Genomic DNA, 10,977 nt, shown 5'->3' on the forward strand with positions numbered 1-10,977 from the left:
TAGAGCTCCATTTTCCTTTTCTCAATATTATAGGTGTTTGAGGGTACTGAGCAAACTTAGAGCAGGGCAAAGTCCAAGTCTGGGCGACAAGAAAATCCCTTTGGAGAAATTATTACTGAGTGAACATGGCATGTTAAGGTGCTGACAACTTGGAGCTAATAGGATTAGATCCAGTTGCAATAATGTGTTTTGCGTTTAAGATGACCAAATCTCCTAGTTTGTTTAGGATATTCTAGTTTGTGCCTTTTGGCCCTTTTGTCTTTATGTAACTGGTGCCCCCTTCCACCCTTGTGTTTCATTTCAACTAATGAAATTACATGTAAGCACTAGCTACTTATGGTGAAACTGCCAGATCCACCCATTTTTCTGCAGAAGGCCTCTCCCAATTAGCTTGTTCTCTCAGTTCTTTGGATCCCAGTTCTTCTGATTAGTCTATAACTTTCCACCTTCCTCCTCCCTGATAATCCCTAATCTCACCTCCTAGACCTCTTCCACCTTCCATCAACTGGAAAGCTTCTTCTCCAACCTAGCCTTCTGTTTATCCTCCACTCCTACTACTTTCACAGCCAGTGCTAGCTTCAACTGCCTAGCTGAGAAACACAGTATTAACAGTTCTGGTTGCCAGTGGCCATTAAATATTTTTTAAACCCTTGAATACAGACTCCAACAACCTGGGAGTTTCCCTTCCTACAGACGTTTAAGGATTTAAACAAGTGAATCTCTGGGCACTCCTAGCCTCCACTTCCCTGCCAGCTGTTTCACTTCTCACAATCCTACAGAAAGGCAACAAAGGCCCTGAAAATAGTCTACCTGGCTTTAAATCAAAGATTCCACACTTCGAATATTATTTAACATTATTACTTAACATTAATAGGTAACATTATTTATCCTCCTATGTGTGCTGAACATAAGTAAGCAAGGAAATACACCGAGATCAGTGTAGCTAGTTGAAAACACTAGTCTTTATTACCTGGTTTACCCTTGAGGACAATTTCTGGATACATGTGTAAGCCCTGGATGAGGCTCCTGGCTTCAGATCAGCTTGTCTCTGGCACTTGCAGCCATTTGGGGAAATGAACCAATAGATAGAAGAGCTCTCTCATCTTTCCTTTTCCTCCTGTAAATTCTGCCTTTCAAATAAAAATAAATCATAACCCCCCCACCCCCTTTTGTATCAAATATATTCCAGGTATATGCACAAAATGAAACTCCATGATAAATTCCTCAGTATCCCTCACTTTTCCAAAGGAACAGCAATGCCTAGCTTCTCCTGGTGGCATAAATAACACCAATATTTCCACAGTTCACATATACTGTCCCTTTGGAGAAATGCTTTTGTTTGGCATAACAGAAAAACTCACTGGTAAGCTTCTGAAATCCTAAATTCTGGACTTGGCTATGTGATTAAACTACACAATCAGATCCTGCATCTCCATATGAGTGTATCCTGAACAACAGAAACACTTATATCACTTGGTCCTTTAGAGTCCTTTATTCTTTATCTTTACAGTAACCTTTAGATTTAAGTAGGGTAATATTACTTGCATTTTAATAGCAGAAATTCAGACTCAGAGGATTCACAATCTACTGGATTCCACAGACAGGTGAAAAACTTTGAAGTGCAACTCACACAGGGAAGTACTTAATACACGTATGTGTGTACTCTGAAGTGTGTAAATAGGTAAAGCAATTTTCCAGGTTGTTTTCAATTATCACATTTTATGCTTCCACCTGCTATTTTTATTCACTCAACTGTCATAAGATTATATTTGATCAACAAATTCTTTTAACATGGTTCCTTGGTTTAATTATTCCTTAAATTCTTCTTGTACTTCTGTGTTAAATAAAGAGGAAAATCAGTTTTTTAAACTTATTGCTTTGACTTGTCAAGGCAGAAAATCGCTAACATTTTATAAACGTTATTATTTTTTATAATTTCAGTTATTTCACACTTCAAATCAAAACACCTGGGTGCAGGTATTTAGCCTCATGGTTAAGATGCTCTCACCTCACTTGGGAGCAACTGAATTCTACCTCAGGGTCCTGCTCCTGACTCCAGCTTGCTGCCAGTGAAGATGCAGGGAGGCAGTGGTGATGGCTCAACAGCAGTGTGCATGTGGTTCTCAACCCCTGGCTCCAGCATGGTCAAGTGGACATTTGAGGAATGAGCCAGCAAAGGGAATCTCTCCCTTTCTCAAGTAAAAAAATTTCAAAAACCGTTGCTGTCTTCCTGTAGTAATAAAAACATATTTTGTTATTTTATCAGTCTCTTCTCTTTTACTGGAAAATACTGTTATTCTACCTGTCAAGTTTCCCTATCAAGAAAATGTTATTGTCAGGAAGGCTTACTTTCAATGTTCCATAATAAGATGGAATTAGTGACCCAAATTGGAAAGTGAAACTCCAAATGTTAAATGAGGGAGTCAAGACATTTCCCAAGAGGCCATATGACCAGTTTAAAAAGATGCACCTAAAATTAACTCTGACTTGTACTGTATAGATATGTAGATCAGACATGCCAACATACACTCAGAAAATACTCCTAAGTGAAAATAGATTCCAAAACAAAATACATTCCATAAGCAACACTGAGAGGTCAGCAGAGCTCAATAAACAGTATGCTTTCACAAGTCGGGAGCATTACACACCAGGCAACTTATATAATTTAATATGCTAAAAACAAGGAAACAAACAATATATGAGGATGGGAAGTACACAAAGGAAAAGCACTTTCACAGTTTTCTTCATTTTGATTGTATTGCTTTCTTGTCTTCAGGAGGAAAGATTTTTACTTCAAAAGTAACAAAATATTTGAGAAGAGAATTTACATCGTTCAGTTCTAAATGGTATTCCTGTGCTATTTTCTTAGCAGTCCAGGTCTCTGGATAAAGCTTATGATTATTGAGAAGTGTCAGTGCTTCTACAATGGAAATTTTGCCTTTAGGAATGTTCTTAATATCCATCATATCAAAGTGATGGCCTACTGGCAATCTGAATTCCTTTGGTTCTTGACGAGTTTCAGCATCTTTTACCTAGTATCAAAAAAACAGATAAAAAATTAAGGCTTTCACAATGAGAGAAAAGATTAGATAGCTACAATCGTGCTTCTCAAACTATTTACCTCCAAATACTCCATATACTTTACCAAAGTACATTTTTTCATTAAAATAAGCTAGTTTGATTATACTTTTGCTACACTGCCCTTTCATTTACTATGATCAAGAAAATCATACAGCTATAAGAAACAACTGAATGAATACCATTCCTTCCATTCACATTCATAAACAGGCTGGAGTCTCCCAAACCCAAAATTCTGAAATGCTCCAAAGTGCTAAACTTTACATGATGTCACATGAGGAAAACTGCCCGCCTGACCTCCTGGGACAGTTCTGTCAAAACAAACCAAAATGCATCCCTATGTTCATAGCAGCACAATCAGTAATTGCAAAAACATGGAAGCAACCGAAATACCCATCAACAGAAGATTGGATAAGAAAGCTTTGGTTCATCTACTCCATGGAATACTACTCAGCTATTAAAAAAAACAAAATGCAGTTCTTTGTGGCTAAATGGGCCCAACTGGAAACTATAATGCTAAGGGAAATGAGCGAATCCCAAAAGGTTAGATACCACATGTTTGCCTTGATTTAACTTGTAATTTTTGTTTGGTTGTTGGTTATTTTTTGAACCTGTCATTGACACTGTCTCAACCCAGATGTTTCGAAGAATGGAACTTGCATTATTTTTAACATATTGTTTACCCAATACTATGTCAATTAATTCCATAATGTTGTATATTGATACTGAGGTTTTGTTGGGGCTTTTAACTGACCGGATCTTTACTCTGTTAGCCCTATCTTCAGACTAGAGAAGGTCTCCCCAAGAGGCCACTGAACTTATCTGGACAATAAGACGCTGGACTTTATGCTAGATATGTGTTTGCAAGGAACGAATCTCAACTGAACTTGAACTGTGGTTATGCAACAAGGTGGAGAAATCCTCCATGGGGGAAGGGGTATGGGAGGGGTGGGGGGAATCCCCAGTGCCTATAAAACTGTATCACATAATACAATGTTAACAACAATAAAAAAAAAAAAAACAGGTGCAGTGATAATAATGTAAAATTACTTCAGGGAGGTAATCAATCACCTTCATACCTCTGTGATGCAACCACAACCTACAATACCAACTCAGTTCTTCACTTTTCAAAACTCAGTTCTCTCATTTTCCCACACCTAAGCATATCCTTCCATTCCAAACACTCCTTTATTCATACCTTCTAATTAAACACTAAAATTAACTTCTGATAATGAAAATATTATTTGACAAAATGCAATATCCTTTCTTAACTAAAAAATATCAAAAAGCTCTCAGGAGAGTCTGGCACAATAGCCTATTGGTTAAATCCTTGCTTTGCATCTGTAGGACCCCATATGGGTACCAGTTTGTATCCCACTGCTCCACTTCCCCTCCAGCTCCGTGTTTGTGGTCTGGGAAAGCAGCAGAGGACAGCCCAAAGTCCTGGGACCCTGCATCCATCTAGGAGACCTGGAAGAAGCTCCTGGATCCTGTCTCTTGGCTTTCGATTGGCTCAGCTCCAGCTACTTGGGGAGTGGGTGAGCAGATGGAAGACCTTTCTTTCTGTAAATCTGTCTTTTGCCTTTCCAATCAGAAAAAGTAAAATAAATCTTTTTTTTTTTTTTAAAAAAAAAAAAGCTCTCAGGAGAAAAATGCATCCAACAGGACGGAAGCATCTAATTGGAGACCACTATCTTTTTTTTTTTTAAATAATCAATGCTGAAAGATCAGACGCATGCTGGCTAAGGGAGAAAACAGGTAAGAATGATGTTGCTGTTACAGACAACATAATAAAAAAATTAAGCATAAATATTAAAAAAGGATAATTTCCTACAGGTAAGACAGTGCAGAAAAATAAGATATAATAATTTAGCGTGGAGGACAGTTGTCAAAGTCACAAACTTTTTCATATTCTACCTAAAAACAGTTAAAAAAAAAAAAACAGGGTGAAATAAAGATTCTACTTAGGATAATAATCTTCCCCCATCCTCAAAGACTCAACAATGAGAAGATTCTGATACTCAAGTCATACGGAAAGAATAAGTATGTGAAAAAAAATGTTGAAAAGAATGAGAGGTCATAAAAGGCATAAGACATGGTGTTGGCATTGTAGTTCAATGGGTTAAACCGACACTTGCAATGCTGGCATCCTATCTGATCAATGGTTCAAGTCCTGTTTCACCTTTGATTCAGCCCCCTGTTGATAAACCTAGGAAACCAGTATATAGTTCAAATGTTTGGGCCCCATTTATATTCATATAGTAGACTCAGACAGAGATATAGTCTCCTGGCTTCAGCCTGGCCTTTGTGGCTACATGGGGAATGAAACAGCAGGTGCAAGACCTCTCTCTGCTTTCATTACTCACTCTCTCTGTAACACTGCCTTCAAACAAGTAAACAAATTTTGAAAACAAAACAAGATATATCAAGACCCATTCTAAAGGTTTATTAATTAAATCAGCATGGCTTTAGAGAAAAAACAGAAAGAAAAAACAGTAGAATTGCTGAGTCCAAATACAAACCTGTGCAAGTATGTATAACATTAATGAGTGAAAAAATGTCTAGTTTACCAAATAAATTATATATAAAACTAGCCATTCATTTTTTTTCTATCATGTATCATCCTATTATATTCTTCCCATTTTTTTTATGTGACACAGTGTTATGGGCACTGGGATTCCCCCCACCTCTCTCCAAGGTGGATTTCTCCACCTTGCTGTGTTACCACAGTTCAAATTCAGTTGAGGTTCTTTCATTGGAAGTATTTACCAAGCATAAAGTCTAGCGTCTTATCCTAGTGGGTTCAACGATTTCTTGGTGAGACCATCTCAGGTCCAAAGGTAAAGCCAGCAAATTATCATCCCAATCAATTAAAAGCCCAAACATAACATCAACAGCCATTTACAACCTTATGGCATTAATTGACATGGTATTGATTAACAGTATGCTGATAGGAAAATGCTGATAGGAAAATCTTTACTACATCCTGTGACTTCTTCATTTAGCCATTTATTTTTAAAGACATTTTTATAGTCTCTTCTGGGACAGGCACTGTGTAAGCTAATCTCCTGCAATGCCAGCATCGCATCGGGCTGTGGTTGGGGTCTGCTGCTCCACTTCTGACTCAGCTCCCTGCTAATGGCTTAGGACGGCCTGGGAAAGCAGAGAAGGATGACTCAACGTCTTGAACTCCTGCACCCTTACGGAAGACCCCGAAGAAGTGCCTGACTCCCAACTTGAGACCAGTCCAGCTCTGGCCATTCCGGCCACTTGGGAAGTTAACCAGCAGAAGGAACATCCTTCTCCACTTTCCCTTCTCTCTTCCTCTGTAATTCCTACTCTCAAATAAAAAACAAAGAAGGTCTTTTCTACACTGCAAACACCATACTCAATGACAAATAAATATTTTAACACAAACTAGTTATAAAACGACTGAAAGAAAATAGACATTTCATGACGCTGCAGTGGATCCATACTTCCTGTAACATGAAGGACAAATAAGCTGACAGATTTTGACCAGCAACAAGCAAAAAGTCAGACAATAAATACATTATTTGTTATAAATAAGTATGCTATTGCCAATATACAGATATCACAAATCATTAACAAAACTATAGACTACTCAAAAGAAAACAAAAAGGATTAAGAAGTTTTATTTTACTTTCCTAAAGCAATTTTTGAGACTTTACCTAATGCTTCCCATGAATTTTTTTTTTAAAGATTTATTTTTATTATTTTTTCATTGGAAAGGCGGATATACAGAGAGGAGAGACAGAGAGGAAGATCTTCCGTCCGATGATTCACTCCGGGCCCGGCGCGGTGGCGCAAGTGGTTAAAGGTCCTCGCCTTGCACGCCCGGGTTCCCATGAAATTTTAATGAAAGTTTACATCTTCAAATGTATAATTTAGTATGACTTAAATGTGGCAGTATTACTCTACACCAGTTTAAAAACAAGGTGGATATCAATCCCTTTATCGTATTTTTTTTAAAGATTTATTTTTATTATGTTTTATTGGAAAGGCGGATATACAGAGAGGAGAGACAGAGAGGAAGATCTTCCATCAGATGATTCACTCCCCAAGTGAGCACAACGGTCAATGCTATGCCAATCCGAAGCCAGGAGCCTCTTCCGGGTCTCCCACGCGGGTGCAGGGTCCCAAAGCTTTGGGCCGTCCTCGACTGCTTTCCCGGGCCACAGGCAGGGAGCTGGAAGGGAAGTGGGGCCGCCGGGATAGAACTGGCGCTCATATGGGATCCCGGGCGTGCAAGGTGAGGACCTTTAACCACTTGCGCCACTGCACCGGGCCCCTTTTATCTTTTTAATATGAATATCTAGTACTGATTCTATACTCTCTTCTATAAGCAAATACAAATTTTATTTTTCTTTTATGAAAACTGCATTAACACCTGTCTGTGCAGTCAGCTGCCTATCCAGCAAAACGTACCAGAGAATTTTAAAATGGAAAAAAACAAAAACCTGGGCCCAGCGCGGTGGCGCAATGGTTAAGGTCCTCACCTTGCACGCCCAGGATCCCATATGGGCGCCGGTTCTAATCCCAGCAGCCCCGCTTCCCATCCAGCTCCCTGCCTGTGGCCCAGGGAAAGCAGTCAAGGATGGGCCAAAGCTTTGGGACCCTGCACCCACGTGGGAGATCCGGAAGAGGCTCCTGGCTTCGGATCAGCATAGCATCGGCCATTGCGCTCACTTGAGGAGTGAATCATCGGACGGAAGATCTTCCTCTCTGTCTCTCCTCTCTGTATATCCGCCTTTCCAATAAAAAAAATAATAAAAATAAATCTTTAAAAAAAAAAACCAATCTGTAAGTAGTTGTGAGTACTTTCTTGTCCTTTAAATTCTTCCTACATCTGCAACTACAAACTCACTCAGTTAGTTTTCAACGCTTCCTTCAGGTGTAAACGTCATTTCCAGGGGCCAGTGCGTTAGCCTGTTGTCTGCAGTGAGGACTGCAGGCCCCGCTGCTCTACTTGAGATCCAGCTTCCTGCTACTGTTCCTGGGGAAGCAGCAGAGGATGGCCAGAGGAAGTCGCCCAGACAGACCACTGAAGCCATGAATCAGGGAGTGAAATCAGTGTAGGAAGCTCTATCTGTAACTTTCAAATAAACAAAGTCTTAAAAAAAAAATTAGAGAAAAGCCATAAAATAGAATCGTTTTTAAAAAAAAGCCATTTTCCCTGAAACCATCCTTAATTCTCCAATATCAGATACATCCCTCTATTACAATGTACCATGCCTATACTTAGTCAGCAATTATGTACCCAGAAGTCTAGCTGCACAGTTGCTAATTAAGGCCTGTGTTCCTGTGTGAACAACTACATCTGTTTTATTTTGCACTAGAAAAAAAGCCCTGTAATCAGCACTTCGGATTCACACATGAGAGGGACATCAGGCTGATACTGCGCAGGCCAAACTGCTGACGGAAAGGCCAGCATCCCACATGAGTCCAGGTTCCAGTTGCCTCATTTCTGACCCTTCGCCCTGTTACATGCTGGGGAAAGCTGCAGAGCATGGCCCAACCACTCTGACTCTGTCACAAATATGGGAAACCCAGATGAAGCTTCAGGCTCCTGGCTTCAGCCTAGTGCAGCCCTTGACCACTGGGCTCATTTGGAGAGTACACTAGCGGACAAGCCACTTCCTGCCCTTTCCTCAAACTTTGCCTTTCAAATAAACACATAAATCTTTAACACACAAATATATTACAGGGGGCTTTGATAGGTTCCTGGAAGGCATGGTGTGGTAGCCTAGCGGCTGAAGTCCTCACCTTGCATAAAGCAGGACCCCATATGGGTGCTGGTTCGTTTCCTGCTGCTCCACTTCCCATTCAGCTCCCTGTTTGTGGACTGGGAGAGCAGCAGAGGAGCCCAAAGTCTTGGGACCCTGCACCCGAACCTCGAAGAAGCTCCTGTCTCCTGGCTTTGGATTGGCTCAACTCTGGCTATTGTGGTCACTTGGGGAGTGAAACCATGGATAGAAGATCTTTGTCTCTCCTCTCTGTAAATCTGACTTTCCAATAAATATAAATCTTTAAGGAAAAAAGAAAGGTTCCTGGAAAATATGAAGTACTTCTCAAATGTGGATTTTTCCCCCGACAAACTTTCTGAAGTTATCTCATATTGTCTGGATGGAATTATGTATTTATACATTATACAAATTTGGTATTATAGGGATTCCCCTCCCATTGTATTCTATAATCCTCTTCCTAATTTACATATCCCATGTGAATGCATCCTTAAAACAACAAAAAAACTTAACAAACCTCAAAACCAACACTGAAAAAGTTTCTGAAATTCGAATACACCTGAAGTTGTATTAGCTCGAGAAAATCAAGTTCCCCTTTTGTAATCCAATTAACTGGAAGTGCTTCATCAAATCCTACAAATTCTGCAATATCATGAAAACAATTCCCACAGAGGCATGCAAGTGATACCTCCACATGCGTTTTAAATAATCAGTGAAATCAAGGCGTGTATGCACTAATACTCTCACAGGTTTTTAACTATCCAGTCAATCAAAGGGGAGGTATCCCCAACACGGCTGTGCTTGCACTTAGTCCTACACTGTGCTCTCAACTGCACAGTTCTCTCCATTATTTCTCTGGAGCTCAAAAAGAAGCAGTTTATCAAATAAAAACGCACACTACCTGCACGGGAGTTACAGGATCTTTGGAATCAACATACACATCTTTTAGTAAGGCAAGCAGCTTGTCGTTTTTGCTAGCAATTTCTCCCTTAATTTCGGGATGATCTGTGGAAAAAGGACAGAATATTCAAAAAGTGAAAATTTCTTCAGGGCCCAAGCCAACAACACGAAACTGCCATTTGTCCTTCTTTTGAATAAACTATGTTGGGGCAGTTCGGAAACTTCTAAATCTAAGTGCAAATACCAGGTAAGCCTCAGTGGCCACCGGCGGGGGTCAGCTCGGATGGGTCAGCTCAGAGGGATTGAGTCAGAGGGGCCGGCGGGGGTCAGCTCGGAGGGGTCAGCTCGGAGGGGCGGGCGGGGGTCAGGCTCGGAGGGGTCAGCTCTGAGGGATCGGGTCAGAGGGGCCGGCGGGGGTCAGGCTCGGATGGGCGGGCGGGGGTCAGCTCGGAGAGGTCAGCTCGGACGGGCGGGCGGGGGTCAGGCTCGGAGGGGTCAGCTCTGAGGGATCGGGTCAGAGGGGCGGGCGGGGGTCAGCTCGGAGAGGTCAGCTCGGACGGGCGGGCGGGGGTCAGCTCTGAGAGATCGGGTCAGAGGGGCCGGCGGGGGTCAGCTCGGAGAGGTCTGCTCGGATGGCCCAGCATCCGCGACCCCGAGGACGTCCCAGGAGCCGGACCTCCCACCTCGGGCCGCGGCGGGGAGGATGGCGCCGATGTCCCGGCCTGACCCGCCTGGCCACGGCCCCCGAGCGTGGAAGCGCCCGGCCCACACGGGGACCCAACGTCCCCACGCGCCACTCACGTCTCAGCTGTTCTCCCAAGAGACTGTGGGTGGACGGGTGCCTGGGAGCCGGCGAAGGCTTCATCTTGCTGATTTCTCTTTCGGCTCGGTTCTCCAGGTTGAAGTTCCTGAATGCACGAAACACCTGCGCCCCCATCGCCTCAGGACATGATGCCCTCAGGTTCAGGACGCGCGTGGTGCAAACTCCGGCCGGGGCGACCTCTGGCCGCGCGGAGCGTGCGTACGTCCGGAGTCGATCGGGCCGGGAAAGCAGTGTGACCTGTGCGCAGTTCGCCCCCTGGTGGTGTGGAGGCCCTAAGCGCGTCTCGGGCTGGACGCTCTCAAAGGGGGCGTTGCTCCTGAGGATCCCGATAATCTCTGCCACTTTCTTGGCTTTTTGCTTGATGCTTTCCCAAGCCACTATATTCTTTTTCCATTAGATTTCACATCCCACTCT

At 42.3% G+C, this 10,977-nt stretch overlaps 1 protein-coding gene across 1 annotated transcript; it reads right to left on the minus strand.

Moving 5' to 3' along the window:
- Positions 1-1,476: 1,476 nt before the first annotated feature.
- Positions 1,477-10,739, minus strand: NDUFAF4 (NADH:ubiquinone oxidoreductase complex assembly factor 4). The gene is made up of 3 exons (XM_040983792.1): positions 10,542-10,739; positions 9,742-9,845; positions 1,477-3,032 (listed from the first exon to the last, which is right to left on the minus strand). The coding sequence occupies exons 1-3, from the start codon at positions 10,675-10,677 to the stop codon at positions 2,745-2,747; spliced, it is 528 nt and encodes a 175-aa protein (XP_040839726.1). The 5' UTR covers positions 10,678-10,739; the 3' UTR covers positions 1,477-2,744.
- Positions 10,740-10,977: the final 238 nt, after the last annotated feature.

The sequence above is a fragment of the Ochotona curzoniae genome, unplaced genomic scaffold, assembly GCF_017591425.1.
Source record: "Ochotona curzoniae isolate NIBS_2020 unplaced genomic scaffold, NIBS_Ocur_1.0 contig_3819, whole genome shotgun sequence".
Lineage (NCBI taxonomy): Eukaryota > Metazoa > Chordata > Mammalia > Lagomorpha > Ochotonidae > Ochotona > Ochotona curzoniae.

Coding starts and splice junctions, on each gene's coding strand:
- NDUFAF4 (XM_040983792.1), bottom strand. CDS start 10,677: ATGGGGGCGCAGGTGTTTCGTGCATTCAGGAACTTCAACCTGGAGAAC. Junction 9,846..10,541: donor CTTGGGAGAACAGCTGAGAC/GTGAGTGGCGCG, acceptor CTTTTTCCACAG/ATCATCCCGAAATTAAGGGA. Junction 3,033..9,741: donor ATCCTGTAACTCCCGTGCAG/GTAGTGTGCGTT, acceptor TTTTGATACTAG/GTAAAAGATGCTGAAACTCG.